Raw genomic sequence first — 17,163 nt, 5'->3', positions numbered from 1 at the left:
TTTTCCCTTCCTTTGAATCTTTTGACACTTTGTACCCTCTCCCTTCTTCCCAGCTCATAGTCATTGAGTGCTCTTTTGTGTGGCAAGTAATCCGTGTAGGCGTTTCATAAAAGAACTCACTCCTTTTGTATTACTTGCATGAAAATTGGCATTATATAGGATATAATTCGTTTTGGCATAAGGAACAAAAAGTTTAAACGAAGCTTCAAATTGTAATTGGTGTTATTCCCACTTTTCTAGTGCTTGGGAGCACAAATGTACCTAAATTGTTTCACTGTTAGGAGTTCAAAATTTACACTTTTAATTTTGTTGTCTTACAACATTGCTGTGATTTGTCTCCTCTGATGTGTCATGCACCAAAGTGTTGGGCATTTCCAGTGACAGATTTGAAAGACACCATGTAGTAAAGGTACTACTGCTCAGGCTGATGTAAGGGAAATGGTTAAAGCATGCACTTTCCAAGAGCCATTGACTATCATTTCTCAATAGCAAACATATCAGACCTGCATGGATACCCCACACAGCACAACAAAACAGCGAGGAAATGCCAGACTGAAAAATAAATAATCCTGCATTTTAATTATAGTATAGAGGACTGAACGTGTTTATGAAAATATAAGTCAGTTCAAAGACTACAGACTGTATGAAACTTTATATAACTCACCTTATACTTGGGTTCCTAAAGCCTTTTGTAAACCTACATTTTACGCAGCCAACCGGCATTTTACCTTCACAAGCTCCATTGCTAACCTGTCTTGCCTCTACTAGAATTTACACAAAGTTGTGAGTTACTCCCTCGGGGGGTGGGGGAGGGAAACAAAATACTGTTTTTCTGCGCAGCGCAAATTATGTTATGTTCACACTCTGCAGGGCATATAGTACTGGATACAACTGAAGCAGGAAAACAGACTAGTCACTTCGCGCTGCTTATCCAGTATGATTCCTTTCATAATTCAGTAACACACAAATGTGAACAGAAAAAAAGCAAGTGTCACAGGCAGCAAACATCAAATGGTCTTCTCTATCAGGAGATCAGTCCCAAGCCCTACTCTGATAGCAAACTGTAACCACTAAATCCTTTCTTAGTTCAAAAACTTTCCAGATTTCACCCTATCATTTGCTGAGCGATACGAAACACATTTTGCTTTCACCACTGCTAATGGCATCTTGGTCCCCCTTTGTTTTTTTTCACCCTAGTGCTTTTCAGATAACACTCTGGACAGCTGAATTTCAGAACTATAAAAGTTGCATGCCCACGTGCAAGGCAAGAATTTGGCCTGCAGCCACTTGGATTATATTAGATTATCTGTTTTTTTCAGACAAAAACCAGTTCCTTTTAGGACAAAAGTACTTCTGTTTTTTAAAGCTTTTCACCTTGGTTTCTTCTAGTTGTCTTTGGAGATTTTTGGGATCCACTGCAATTGGCTCTGACAGTTGTTTGTTCACAGCTATTTCAGAGGCCTGGAGACCTGACAAAAGTCCAGATGAGGCATCTTCATAATGCTGGTATTTATCCACCAGGTCTTTAAGGTTATTTCCAAGGATGCTACACTAAAAGAGTAGAAAACAAACAAGCAAATACCCAGGCATTAAACTGTGTGCTGCATTTCAGATCGATCTCAAGTCTTGAAATACTGCATGATTTTTTCCTGTCATCATTCTACTAACTGATTTCTGAGCTAAAGCACAACAGCTGGACAGGCTACGCAGGTCTTCCCAGTTTATGTTCCTGAAGCGTGATTTAGGATCAATTCACTGATGCAGGTGGGAAACTAGAATCTAACCCATTGTACTACAACAGGAAAAGCTTTAGGAGTACTTTCTGATCCATCAGTGTAAAGATTCTTTATCAGCACTTTGACACAAAAATGTAGCCAGTGGAAGCTAGAACTTTTAAAAGAAAAAAAAAAAGAAAAAGATAGAAGATATGTGTACGTTCATTAAAATATACACAGCAGGGTATTGCTTTCATGACTACCTTACCTGCATAGTGAATCCAAACTGATATGGCTCGATATTGCACATATGCTTTGTTTTGGTCACTTAAGAACGTCATCTGACCAAGATCCTATTAGTCCTATATGTTAGCATGCCCCAAATGTATACAGTGAATCATCACATAAAACAGTCAGTAGAACTCTTTCAGAATTTTTGGAGATGGTTTCACAAGCAAAATCTGATTGTATCAAGTCATAATATTTATAAACAGTTACTTCAAATATTTATATTCTGAACCTTCCATACACTGTATTTTAATATTTACATATGGTACTTGGTCTCCATCTGGTGGGCAAACACAGAATGCATGCATTTACACAACCAGTTAACTAAGAACTAAGATTCCTTCAACATATGAGCCTGTAAACTCATATGCGTGTGTGCAAATATATATACACATTTATAAAAAATAAAAGCAATATAAATATTTATTAAAAGCAAGAAGCTTTTGCAAAAGGCAAAAAGGTTACTACAAACCCATTTACAACTTGGAAGATCTCGCTTTTAAAAAGTCTGTCCTTCAGTTTAATAAGAAAAGTCTGCTTTGTGTTGGTTTTGCTCTGCATATTTATGGTCAAATATTTAAAGCATGTCTATTATGTCTGTGCTAAATGTATATACGTAAAGGATAGAATTTGGCAAGTTGACAAATCTGAGACCACAAGTCAAGCTGCTGGCATAGGATTTTTATGTGCATAAAAATAAGCTCTCTGAAAATTTTGCAATGAAATCTTTACATTCACACTCAAACTAATCCAATAAATCAACTGGAGGAAATCCAACGTGTTAATACAAGCTTTTAGTTTCACTGTTCATATAAATTAAGTGGGAAAAGGAAAATGAGCTTCTGTAAATGGAGAGCCTTCTTCATAAACTGTTTGAGAGAACAGGGTTTACACAGTTTTTGTAATCAAGTGATCAAACCCATGTCTTTACAGAATTTACATTTCTGAGCAAGAAAATGTTAAAGAGATGAAAATTCCCAGAGATGGCAACTGCTGCAGACTAACACTGTTTATCAGTGGACACTCAGGCTCTACTAAGGAGTCTGAACTTATGATCTCAGAAAATTATGAAATGGCATAGTCAGGTTACTGACAGCAACTGTCTCTTAAATGGTTCAATTAATAATTATCTCAAAAGTTTACAATTCCAGAATATTATCACTACTGCACAATGCTTTGTTGGCTTTTTGAAAACAGACAGAGAGTTGGCATGTGAGACCAGTTGGTGATGTTTGTCCAGTTCTACCAGACAGATTCCACATGTGAACCTGGCACAGAAAGCTGGATTATCTTCCCTCTCTAAGGTACATGGAGGATTTTGCACTGCTAGCTTCCCATCAGTTAGAGACTAATCTCAAATTGTTAAGGATAAAATATTTACTTAGCAGACTAGTGGAAAAGAATTGCTATCCTCAAATCACTATGTTCTTGCATGCCTAGTGCTGACAACAAAGGTCAGATTGGGACAAACTATTTCAGGATAAAAATCAAATTGAAATTCTGAATGTTAATCTCGGCATAGTCTCTCTCTTTCTATACTCATTTTATTAGTAGGAAGCCAAGTAAATAAGCACTTGCGGGAAATATTGCAAGGAACATAAAGAAATGTTATCCATCTAAAAGTATTACAATTTCTTTCCACCCCAAAATGTTACTTAGATATCCCATACAGTAATAAACTCAAAGAGTTTGTTTAAGGCTAGAAAGAACAATGAGGAAATCTGGTCTGATTTCTCCCTTACAACACAAGGCAGGAAATTTCATCCATTCAGATCTTAAATAGTCTGGCACCTGACTAAAGCAGATCTTCTAGAAAATCATCTTGTTCTGTTATCTAACTTTAAGAAACCAAAAATTTATAATGTCCCACAGTATTTGTTTCATCAGCTAACCCCTTTTTATACAAACTGCCAAATCAATTATAGTAGTCTTTCCTACTCAGTATAAATAAAACTTACCTTAGTATAGAGAGATTTGAAACGATCTGAAGCACTATCCAGTTTATTCTGCACTTCAGCATATGTAGCCGAAGTATCGATACCATCTTTGTCAACCTTCACACCATCTCTTTTGCTACATGATCTTGCAGCATCTAAAACTCTTTGTCCAGAAATTGTAATATACCGTAAATCACCTTTGTGAGATATAACATCTTCTGAAAAACTCTTCTGCCTTTTCAGTTTGACCATAATACCACTGAAGTCAGAAGCACCTGCCTCCAAATTGTCAAGTTCTTGTTCTGCCTGCTGCAGCCAGTTTTCAAATTCACTATAGTCTGTGTCAAATTTCTCAAGTTCTTCTCTTAGAGAATGAGTCAACTTCATCTTCCGTTCTGATTCAGCTAAAGCAGTCTCATACTGAGCCTTCAGCTCTTTCATGTTCCTTTGCATCTTGTCTTTTTCTTCAGGGGAAAGGTAGTGCCCTTGTTTTTCAAGCAGTGCCTGAGCAGATTGAGTTGCTATTATGACAGCCTGCTGCTGTGAAATAATTTTCTCATGTTGAGCCTACAAGAAAAAAGAAGAAAAATTATGACCAGCACCTTCTCAGATTGTTCCATTAGACCACTACTGTCTTGAAATCTCTGCTGAATTCTGCTTAGAAATTATGAGTAAAATAAAGGCAATCAAAATGATAAAAAGCTTTTCTAATTTTCATATCATTTATTAAAAAACTTTTTGTGAGTAATTTAAGTGAAAGCATGATTCCTAGTCATCATATTTCTGTGCAGTTTCAAAATTTTACGAAACATCCAACAGTAATTTTAGCCAGATATACAGGCCAGGGTCAAATCAGAGTCTTCAAATATCACTGGAACTCGGAAATACTGGGATATATATATGTCTCTCACACAAATGCTTTCTCCTGTACTTCTAAAAGACAACTCTGTATAGTAAACCTAGACATTATCAATCTTGTCCCCCCCGATAAAAATTATTTGCTTATTATTTAACATTTAGGATAGTGTGCTTAGTGTAATCAAAATTTTCCCTGCTCCCTGTCTCAAAATAGGATTTATCAAATAAAGCATTCAAAAGTAGGCAACTTTCCAAATCAAAACTGTTCCATTTCCTGTTACATATATTGTAGCTACCATTTCGGACAAACAGACCAAAAGGAGTGAAAGCATCAAACATTAAAAAGAATACAGATACTTTCTTCTTATATTGAATGAACAAACATTATTATCTGATTTTTTTAATTCCAACTTCTCAATTTCAAGAGCAGTGATTCTTATCAAATACACTTGGTCATAAAACAGGTCCTTCTGACATTAAAAATCGAGACACATTCTACGCATGCAAATTGTTTCAATCTCATAAAAAAATAGTAAGTCATAGGAACTAGAACTGTATGCCAAATAAAATCCATATTTCAAATAGATTCTTTCAAAACATCTCCATTCCTGAAGGTCCTCTATTCCCATGTAAAATAGCTATATAAAATAGACTGGTATGCTTTTCTTCCGTGAGTACAGTGGGCAATTATCCTGTAGGCATTGGGTGTGGAAAAGAACTGTCAAAAAAGTGTAAGTAAAACCATTATGTATACAAAAATAAATTATCTCATTTTCTTAGGTTGTTTTTTTTTCTTCTAAATAAGAAAGGAAATCCAAAATAGTATCAGCTACCAGCATAATCATTTTCATCAACATGTCCATCAAAACACAACTAGAAGTTCTTGGTTGCTCAACTGTAAGTCAACAAAAGCCATAAAACTGAGCTCTTATTATTTTAAATGCTTCCAATTATCTTACCTGGAAAGTCTATTTTTAAAATGCTGTGCTGTGGTTTTATGTAACTCATCCTTCTGAAGCCTTCAAATAGTGCTTTCCCCATGCGTTAAAGTTATAGGGAATGAAATCATAATTTCAGCAAACTATTATTTGCAACTATTGGTAATCAGTGTTCACAGGGAATTGCAGGGGGTTGAATCATTTGGCTATTACAAAGATTTTTTTAAAAGTCACAAAAAGGATATGAATTTATGTTGCTGTTTTTTGCATTTTATCCACCTGCATTCATTTCTCACTATAAAAATTACGAATAGTCACCATCACGATTCTCAACATTTACCTTATAGACTATGTCCTTTTTCTTATTTTGCAGGAAACAACCATAGTAACAGGAAAAAAAGTGACACATTTGCAATACATTCTAACTACTGAAATTCCTATCACTGTATATCACTAACTTCCTAGTACCTGTTCCAAAGTCTATGACAGAAAGGATGAGATTGAATTAACTCACATTGACATGCTTAGCACCTAAATGTTGAATAAACCCAGTAACAGTACCTTGACTTTCTGATACTGCTGGTTCAGATTATCTTCTGTGCTTTTTACTAGTCCATCCACCTGAGTTTCAGTATCTTGCTGAATTTCCAGCAGATTACCATTGACATCATCGTCCTCTCCTTCCAAACCCTTCACATCTCCCTCTTCAAAGTGCGTTCCATTCTGTTCTATCGCCTGCTTGAATTTCCGGCCGTGCTCTGCTTCTTTATCCACATTTGATAACCAGTCCAAGAGATTTTCTATTGTATTTTTACTTTCTTCCAGCTGTTCTATGGCTGCAACCTACATTGAAATTTTACAGTTTCAGTTTAGAAATCTTCTTTAAGCACTACAAAATATCATATGCAAACAGACCATTTAAAATACATTAACATTAAACAAAATTTTTCATTTACATTATGTTGCTGTTTATTTTATAAAGAAAATAAACCAGCAGTTTATTAGTCACCCAAATGAAATATGATTTTTATCTCTCCACAGTATATCAACAGTAAGTTGCAAGACTAATCCCCAAAGACACGTAAAAAGTTTGAATAAAGGTATGAAATGGTTGCCTAAAAACCTTTTCTGTTTCCTGCTTAATTGCTGTTGTCATAGCTTTATCCAGTTCTTTTCTGGACTCTTCTGCCTTCTGGCTAAGGAGCAAACACTTTGTCTTGGCTTCATTCAGTTTCTGTTCAAGAATAGTCTTGTCTTCTTGTGACAACTTTTCTCCATTCTCTTTTAAGAAGGTTTCAGTATTTTTCACAATCTCTGCCAGTGTCTGGGCACTCATTCTCATGTCTTTTTGTATCTCCTTTTGACAAAAAAGAAAGCAAATGGGAGTAAATAAATTATTCACCAGATCTTTCCAATAAACCTTACTGGAACTCTCTCTGTTCTAGGGGCAAGCACCACACTGGTCTTTTCTAGCTTGGGAGAGTACATAATACATTACTAAATTGCAAATAGGATTATTAAAAAAATAAAATCAATTCAACGTCTGACAATGTTGCTGCAGTTCAATCTGTCTTTTTTTTTTTTTTGTAAATTGCAAGTCTGTTTGCTTACACGCCTATTCGGACTGAGGCCACTTTTTCTCCTTTGTTTACCAGCTCAAATATTGTATTTCCATGTACACAGAAGAAAATATATCTTATTTTTCAGATATCAAGAGATAAAGTAAAACTGCTATACTGTAGTCAGGTGAGTCTCCTGACGACTTCCATTCCATTACTATCCTAACAAAAACCTGCAAAAAATAAAGGGATTGAATAAAAGTCAGAAACTTGTAGTCCTCTTTCCCAGGTGGAAGTTTCCAGGTATTTCCTGGTTTTCTTCAGGCCAGAAATGCCATAAGAATATTTTTAACTGTAATCAACCTAACATTTTAATCTCCAAAGAATGTTTAAGTCCATTAAATTTCACAGTGGACAGATGTTTAGCTTTAGTTATCCAAAGCAGTTTGCCTAGTCCTATGATAGAGTCAGCTAAAAAAGCCTTGCAGCAAAATTCTTCAAAATACCGTGAACAGGAATAAGCACTCTCTGATACCAGTTACAAAGCTGGTTCAATTATTTTAGCATAAGAAAAAAGCATTATTTTATCACATCTGACAGGAACAATCTTAAGCTAATATATAACAAATTTCATGCCTGATCCAAGAGTGTTTCTTGGAATGTCTAGTACATACTCCCTATTCTAGTGTCTCCTAGTTTGAAAGTTTCTTTCCTCCCACTGTCACATTCTGGAGTGTATTCATGAGCAGCAGTTTAAATGCATGCCATTAAGCCTTTACTTTTGGTAGGTCAAACAAATCTATTTTACTGTCCTCTCACATGACAGTCTTGTTATGCAACAAAAGAGCGTAGTCACTCGTCTGTGCACTCAGTCGTCTTTAACTTAACTGAGCAGAACTGTGCATACCTCCTGTTTGGTCTGGTATTGTTCGAGCTCAGCCTTGGTGTCTCCAATAACAAGAGACTCTTGCTGTCCAATGAGTCGATTTTCAGTCTGTGTAAGCAAATCACAGATTTCCTGCAGCTTCTCTTTGCATTCCTGCTGCCGTTCAGCCACTTCCTATATTAGAGCCAAATACAATCGAACAATAAAACAAAAACGTCCTCACTTCAGGAACTAACAGACAATCTAATAGGAATTACTTTTGAACATCAGTATTGCAAAGCAATCATTTTAAAAGTATGCTGTAAACATGATAGCAGTGGTACAAAGAGCAAGATGAACATACAGAAGTTATGGATAAACCTCAAATATGTTGTAAGTAAAAGAGACCATGTTTGATGGAATTGCCCAGTAGAAGTCTGGCCATGCACATATGTGAAAGATGAAATCTCCAAATAACAGGAGTGAAAATCCAGTCTCTTAACCGCTTGAAACCTGTGATAATCACTATTAATTCTGAAAAAAGGATACCAAAACAGAGGTTAGTTGTGATTGTGAGTTAGCTCTTGCTGGTAATGCATAATATGTTACCTGAATAGAAAATGTTGACTTTTTAAGCAGTAGAAAAGAATAAAACATGCAAGCTCATTACTGTTACTAAGTCCTAGAAAATTTATCTGTGTCTTTCCTTTACTCAATTTTATGTTTCTTTCACAAAGTATGATGGTAACAAATGTTCTTAAAATAGTAAAATAGTACAAAGCCTTCAGAATGCTAAAACACCTTTCATTATGCATAAACTGGGAGTTGAGGTGGTGATTGAGTCTTAACACCGCTTCTATGAGAGGAGACACAGTTACACTGCAGCATTTTATCAGCCTCCTTTGACTCTACAAAGGCTGCTTATGCTTGCCAACTGCAGCCATGCCAGCTGAAGAGGTAACTGTCCCAACTTGACTCATAGCTTTCCCAGTGCCCATGCCTAAAATTGCAAATATCTTAGCTGATTTACTCATATGTTTGTCCCTCTAACCTGTCTCAGTCAAAACAAGCCGTGCTAGCAAGGATTTAAACAAATTTGGTTCTTTGACTATGAAGACCTAGAAAAAGGATCACATAAGCAGACGGCCTGGCAAATCAGAGGAAAAGAAAGTCTTCAGCAGGACAGACGTGACGAGCAACGGTGCGATAGTAAATTCATTGTTCAATACAGCTTCAGCCAGAAGAGTTCACTGCTGTATTTAATTACTGATATAGCTGCTAAACAAACACCTGTGAGAAACCTCAAGTAAATTTCTCTCATTGCTACAAACAGCAGACCTGGTCACCTCAGGCTGTACAGATCTGAATGCCCAAAACCGTATCTGTCCATAATCTAATATCTTGTTTCTGTGACTGCACCAAGGAAAGACAAAAATGACAGTTCACCAAAGTTGATCAATACCATCTTTGTAGAATTATGAATGTATCTGTAATGAAACTGAGAAGATAAGAATCACTTAATACTGCATGCTGGTATTAAAATTCCTCATCCATAGACAAAAACACTCAGCACACATTTACACAGAAAAGCAAACCTTCTGATCACCCAGCTCTTGCGCTGCCTGTAATTGAGTCTCTAAATTTTCCACTTGAGATGTTATTACTTCCTGTACTTCCTGAAAAGATTTCTGGGTGGTATTTAAGAGCCTCAGCAGCTGTTTGCTCTGATTAGGAGAAAGATCTTGGGCATGTTCAGAAATGAAGAACTGAACATCGAACGCAGTGGCCTCCAGTTGCATTTTTTTACAGCCGAGCTCTGCAGCACTGTTCTGTAAATGAAGAGAAGGAAATGACTAGCAATGAAGACAAATTCAGTACAAATAAAACACAGGTATCACCACCCTCTGTTCTTAGCTCCTGTTCCAAAATGCTTTTGCAAGACAGTTGGGCCACAGTAAATCAAAACTCTCTGTCAGAATCATTCTGACACATTCAGGTACAACATCTGAATTACTGCATGGTTTGCCTGTGGGACAGTCCATGTCCAAGCAATAAATAAGATGACCTTGAACATCTCTATTTCTTTGCTCTCTCACAGATATCTGAAAACTGGCTGACCTTCAACTCTGGAAGATTTATGGCAGGTTAGGTTTAACATTTCTAGGTTCTAAGTCTGAAGACCCAGAAACGTTAAAATATGTACTTGAAAGCATTCCTATTCTTAACGCCTCAGCGAGAAGCCCCATTTCTAGCAGTGTGGCAAATCCTGCCCATTGTTACACACTGTGCAGCCCCTATGACATTACCATGCATGCTGGAACCCTATTAAAGCACAGCAAAATAATGTCATTTTTATCATTCAGACATACAGAGGTGTATGAACTTTACTGAAAACTTGATCTGATTTGTTTTTCATGACTCATTTCATGGAGTGTGTAATGAAGAGGCTTTTTGTCTCTCATCTTCTGTTCTCACATATAATTGATTTGGAAGGTAACTGAACTTCAGTAAAGATTCTGGATCTTATGCATAAAGATCCAATTTTAATCACTGAAATATTTGTATTATAAATTAGATTTCCAAAACCGGTCAGATTTATTGCAACAAATGCAAGCAGAAGCAATAGCTTTCTTAGTAAGTCAAACTCTATCAAAATTTTTTTCAAGACAAAAAGCAAATCAACAAGATTTTATTAGTGGATTATCGAGTAGTTGTCATCTTAAGTAATTAGTTCTAGCTGTCTGTTTAAGCAATAGAAGTTAATGAGCAGGTGTACAAAACCTAGCTAATAATTCATAGTAAGTAGTAACATTTATCAGAAGCACCAACACCTGCCATAAACAATACTTACTTTAAGTAGCTGTAAACATTTCTTCCTCTCTTCTAGATCATCAGTATTCACTATGAAGTCATTCACAATTTTACTGTTTTCTGTGATCCAGTCTGAAAATCTCTGCAGCTTGCTTAAAAGTTGCTGGTGTAATACTGCAAGCTTAGACTAGAAAGGGAAGTTGTATATTTATTTATGCCCCTGGAGTCTAGTCACACTTTCTATCATACTAAATAGAATCATACATGTATTTTTATATTAAGATAAAACAAAACAAAGCAAACCCATATCCTTTCTTTTTAGCTGAATTACCTTGAAGAAAACCAAGATAAAAACATACACCAATAAAAACATACCATTTCTGAGTCAACAGCACAGACTATTTGTTTTGCTCGTTTCGAAGATGTATCACAGACCACAAAAAATGCTTCCTGCAAATAGTCATAGCTTATCTTTAGCTCTTTAAGCTTCTCTTCAGGAATATCCCCATGACAAAACTTTAAAAACTCTTCTGTCAACTTCATGTCCTTTTTCAGGATAATTGCAAAGGTAGCCAGTCCTGATTGAAATGACTACAAAAGAAAACATATATAAAATGCATTAAGTTATTAAGCAAGAAAGACATTTATATCTGAATTACTTTAATTATATTTGAATACAATTTTTTTTTTTTTTATCTAAGGGCTCTTCCTAGTACCCATCACTGAAGTAACAAGCATAAAGAACACTTTACTTACCTCTAGTTGTTCCAGTTCATCTTTTAGTACTTCCAGGTTGTTACTAACAGGCTGCTGGTTATCTAGGTGGCTTTTCATATCTTGAAGCACTGCCAAGTGTCCCCGTATTTTCTCTGTTAACTTTAAACATTGCTGTACTCCACTGACCTGAAAATTAGTTTCAACAGTAAGAAAAGATCTTCCAAACTGCCAGACTTGAAAATAAGCAATAAAAGTCCTTGCTTTAATTATAATTTATTTTAAATTTATCATTTAATTTTTCAACCATTTTTCCAGTTTAATTATTCTCTCTAGCGCTTGGAAGGATTCATGCAATTCCTTTAACACAGGACATGGAGCACATACCAGCTGTTGTTACTTACCGTGCTAGTGGGGGTGTCTTCCAGGACTGCTTCTTTTGTTTTGAAAACAGGCTCAGTAAACCCTTTGGGCAAGCTGTCTGACTTTCCATGCTCCTGGTCACTTTTCCAAGCAATGGCTGCATCATCTGCCAATGTTTTCTCTTTAGCAATTTCTGATCCAAACTCCGATTGTTCTGTTGAGAAAAGAGTACAAAGCCCATCTACTTTGCCTTTACCCTCTCGTTCTGTTGTGATACCAGCAACCTGTGAGCTTGTGAGCAAACCACTTATCAGCTCCTCTAACTTGCTTGCACTTTCATCTCCAGGTGAGATTTGAAAAATCTCCAGAAGTTCAGAAGCAGTAAGTTTTGGAACAGGAGCTTTCATGGCTGCTTCACTCTTCCTTTCATCTGGATCATCCATTCTTTGCTTGCAGGATTCGTGCTTCAGAATATCACGAAGAAGATCAGGACTTCTGCAATCAGGCCAAAGCATTGAAAGAGTATCACTGTCCTTTGGCTCTGCACACAGTGTGGTAACCATTAAAGGAGTTCTAACACAATGGCTTATTTGCTTGAGATTTGACCCACTCGACATGTCACTCCCAAGCTGGGTGCTTCTAACCATTGTAAGTAAATTGTGCATTAAACTTTTGGTATCAGAGAAACTTAGGGGTTCACCCTCCTGCTTGCAGTAAACATGTCCCATTTTCAATTTCCTTTGTAATATATTCTTTAAGTCTTCCATTAGTGTGTCAGTCATTTCTGGTGACTGTAAAATACCTTTCTTTACTTGCGAATCTTTGCAGGGTCCTGTTTCCTTTTGTAATGACTCCATGGGCATTTGTTTTTTGAAACCATTTCCAAGGGAAGAAGTTTCACTGGCCAGGAACTTTTCTCCCTTTGTGTTTTTCAGCGTCTCGTGTTCTTTCTGGGCACCATAATTCAAGTCAGCCCCTACGCTGCTCAGAATTGCAGAAGAAACATCAGTGGTATGGGTATGACTCCCAACAGGTAGCACTTCACTCCCATCTTCTGATTCTTTAGCATCCTCAATACTTCCTAAAGCATCTGCTTTTACTGGGGAAAATTCACTATCACTGCTGCTCTTGTTTTCTGAAAAGTCTTTAAGAACATTGTCTGTATTTTGACAGATAAATCTCCCTATTTCTTTAGTTATGCTGATTTCCTTTGGTTTCACTGTATCAGTTGGGGGAAAAGAATAAGTGTTAAATTCCCTTGAATGCATTTCTTTCGTATTTAGCAGAAAATCCTTTTCATTCAGTATAACCTTTTTCCCCCTTTCCCTGTCCTCAAAGCAACAGGATTCAGTTTTATCCAATTCTGAATGGCCGTCGCCTTCTGCGTCTGTTGTATATTGTTTTGAAGAAGCAGAAATGTTGAAATCTCTCTTAAATTCATCTGATTTCCCACCACCTCCAATGTCAAGCAAAGCCTGATCAACATTTACTTGTTCTTTACTTGAAACAGGAGTTTCTCTATCAGCTTTCATTACTGATGCATCAAATATTTCCCCAAGGCTTTCCATCTGAATGGGACTTTTACTTACCCCCACAATATCACATTCCTTCATAATATTTACTCTATTTTTATTTTCTGGAAGAATTTCAAAACCTCCTCCTGTTTGACCACACTTCCTACTGGTGACTGGATGTACTTGGTCACTAAGTGAACTATCGCCATCACTCACATAAGGCATATCCACAAGGAATTTATTGTCCATTTGGGATGAACTTTCCTTTAGTTGTTCAATACCAGCCATATCATTTAATACTTTTTCCTCTGCAAATACTGCTTCTCTCTGTCTTTGCTCATGATTTGAATGTAATGTTGGCATGGTACTACTGTTATTATTCATACTATGAATAAAGCATTCTGACAGAAGCAAATTTGTGCAAGTACTTTCATCATCATCAGTAGCTTGCTTTTTAATTGGGAAGGCTGTTACACTAATGTCAGATGTTGCAATATCATCAAGAAGCTGAGAACTTTGAACCTTAAGCTGTGTTTTATTTTCTTCACTCTTACAGGATGTCCGTTTAGTGTCAAAGGTATTTTCAGACTGAATAGGCTCAGTAGTATCTTGTGACATGTGTTTACTTTTGACCCAAGTCCCATATTCATCTTCTGTTTCCTGCTGTCTGTCATCTTCACTTGTACATGTAAGGCTAACACATCTTTCCTCAGAAACATCTGATGCAGTTTCACATTTTCCTGAGGACAGTTTTCCATTTTCATGGTTAGACTGGAATTGCAAAGTATATCCTCTCTTGTGGCCTAAAGAATAGCAACAGTCATCAATATTCTGATTATTTTCATTGCTGTTTTCTATGTTTCCTAAGGAAATTAACAGCTGGTCACCTTTGTTTATACATTGATGCTGTGAGTAAAAAATATCCACTTCTTCATCACTGTCAGAATCAGTGTCAGAATCATCATAACTATCATAATCCTCCTCATAATCTTCCTCCTCCTGTGTTCCTTCAGATTCATCCTCATAGGAATCACTTTCCACTTTCATTTCATCTTCCTCATTTGTGTCTTGTACTTCTGCTTCATACATCTTCCATAAAGAACTAAGGCCTCCCTCCTTTCTTCCTTCACTCTCCAGAGTAACTGGCAACTTTTGCTCCTTCTCTCCAAAACTCCCTGTTCTTTCCCTTTCCACCTCAGGGATTCTTTCCATAGTTTTGGCACTTGCAGAAGCTGTATTTACACTCTCAGGTAGACCTGTCAGATTTACATGGACACTCTCTCCAACATTAGCTGCAAGTTCTTGAAAAGAGCTGGTTTCTTCTCTCAGGGTTATTAGACCACCTCTCTCCTCTAGAAAACCCAATGGAACTGATGTTCCAGACAATTCTGGCTCTGGTGTACCATCATCCCCCAACTGCAAGGTATCAAAACGATCACCACCTTGAGGAGTGTCATAGGAATCATCATCATCAATTTGTGGAGTATCATAGACATCACTGTCATCATCATCAACCTGAGGTGTTTCATAGGCATCATCGTCATCATCACCATCAAACTGAGAGCTGTCATCTTCAGAGGCTACCTCACCACATTCATGCTGCAAGCAGTTGCTTTCAAACTGTGGGATGTCATCACTCCCTTCTACTGACGAGTCAGAACTACTGTCACATACCAGTAACTTGCTAAATGTAAGATTGCTTTCTTCTACTGTTAGCCTTTGTGCTGTGCTGTTACTGTCTCCCACAGGTCCATCGTGTATAATAGGATCGCCACCCAATGAAGACCTGAAGTGCATGTCTCCACTGTCCTCTAGACACACCTTACTCCGCAAATCAGTACAATCCTCCAAGGATGGCTTGCCATGTATATAAAGATAGTCCTCTAGGGATGGCATGTTACGTACATCGGCGTAGTCCTGTAGAGGTTGGTCACTATATCCGTTATCTTCAACCTGCACTGTGTCACCACATTGACTAACCAATTCTTCTGGAAGTCTATATTCAGTATCTGCACTAATGGATGAACCAAGACTTCCCTGAAAATCATCTTTCTTGCCGCTGTCCAGTACCATTCTGCTATTATCAGCTTGCAATACGCGAGGCCCATATTTTGTGCACCTTTCCAGCTCTCTCCAAGTTCCATTATCTGACAAATCATTCACACTCAAGGAATTTTGTAAGGTTTTATCATTTCTGTTTTCATTATCCAGACTGTCTGCCATATAAATATCTTCTTTCCCTGTTCCTGAAATGAGATTTGGATTTGAGTAATTTGAAACATATCCTTCAATGTTTCCTGAATTTGCCTTCTGATTGTTATGCTTACACAGTTCTGTCCACTCGGAAACCTCCAGAAGACCTCTGAGTACATTTCTGTTCATGGAATTTTGAGTGCTACTTACTACATTTCTAAGTTCTGTAGGGTTAGTAAACAACATCTCCTGTGTATATTCTGATTTCTCAGTACCAATAGCATTGCAAACATCTGCTCTACACACATGGAGATCTTCTCCCTCGGAAGATATATAATTCCCAAAATCTTCAAACTGATTTAATTTCCTGTTATTAGAAGTATTCTCAGCACCTGAAAGATCACCCTGAACACTGCCTGTGGCATTATTGAAGTGGACACTGCCAGCTGACTTCAGGTTAATTCCTTTTGGGCTTATGTATTTGTTATTAAACTCCATTCCCGACACATCAGCATTGTACACAGCACCATCACCTTCCAGCAACATACTGATGGCTTCTTGCAGTTGTCCATCATATAATAAAAGTCTTCCTCCAGTGTTTGCATCCATGTAACTATTTATCATCAGATAAGATATGAATAATTTCTTAGCTTGATCTAAATTATGACATACAGGGTCTTCTGTGCCAGAATCATGTTCCTCCTCACAGTCATGAAATACAGATGGCAGGAATTCATATGTCGATAACCATTTTGCAGCATTTTTACAAGAGGACTCAAATTCTTCTACACTGGGCATTTTATCTGGTAAAGTCACATTGGTCAAAACAGATACAGTATTGATGTCTATTATCCCTGATTGTGCAGCCTTATCTAGACTGACTACTTCACAAGTTTCTGGAATGTAAAGCGCAGCTATTTTCTGTCTACCATTTAGTATTTTGAATGCCAGCTCATTTGTTATCATCTCTTGGTGCAAAGAAGTCGATATGGGGAATATTTCACCAGTGTGAGGCCAAATTAGTCCAACAAAGCCTCTCTGTGCTTCTAATACCAGCAGCGCGCTGGTAGATGATATTAAGTTGCATTGTACAGCTTCATCAACAGTCAAGCGTTGTCCTGAATTTGGACAAAGGATTCCACCAGTCTGAACCTGATGTGTGAGGATCCCACCAGCAGTGTCCTGATCTATCATGCCTTCTCTCATGGCCTCTTCCACAGTCATTCGCTTCCCTGAGTCAGGGTCAATTATACCTCCAGACATTAACTGAGCACCCAGCAGCCTGAACATTGTTTCCCGATCGATGAGTCCTTCATGGGCTGCCCTCAAAATAGTTATTTTCCTTCCACATTTGAACGTTATTCTACCTTTTTCTTGTGGTTTCACAGGTAGGAGTCTTAACCCTGTT

The 17,163-nt window shown here is 37.2% G+C and overlaps 1 protein-coding gene across 5 annotated transcripts in view; it reads right to left on the bottom strand.

Annotated features, from left to right (window-relative positions):
• DST (dystonin) overlaps positions 1-17,163 on the bottom strand; it is a 313,286-nt gene that overhangs the window by 98,411 nt on the left and 197,712 nt on the right. For all 5 annotated transcript variants that reach the window (XM_075707064.1, XM_075707065.1, XM_075707066.1 and 2 more), the window contains 5 exons: positions 8,203-8,355; positions 6,860-7,093; positions 6,298-6,579; positions 3,962-4,507; positions 1,375-1,551 (listed from right to left, as the gene is read on the bottom strand). In XM_075707064.1, coding sequence (XP_075563179.1) covers positions 1,375-1,551; positions 3,962-4,507; positions 6,298-6,579; positions 6,860-7,093; positions 8,203-8,355 — 1,392 coding nt within the window. The remainder of the gene's footprint in view (positions 1-1,374; positions 1,552-3,961; positions 4,508-6,297; positions 6,580-6,859; positions 7,094-8,202; positions 8,356-17,163) is intronic.

This window comes from Pelecanus crispus, chromosome 3, assembly GCF_030463565.1.
Source record: "Pelecanus crispus isolate bPelCri1 chromosome 3, bPelCri1.pri, whole genome shotgun sequence".
Taxonomy (NCBI): domain Eukaryota; kingdom Metazoa; phylum Chordata; class Aves; order Pelecaniformes; family Pelecanidae; genus Pelecanus; species Pelecanus crispus.
The sequence above is the reverse complement of the archived record's forward strand: the minus strand, read 5'-3'. Positions and strand labels throughout refer to the sequence as shown.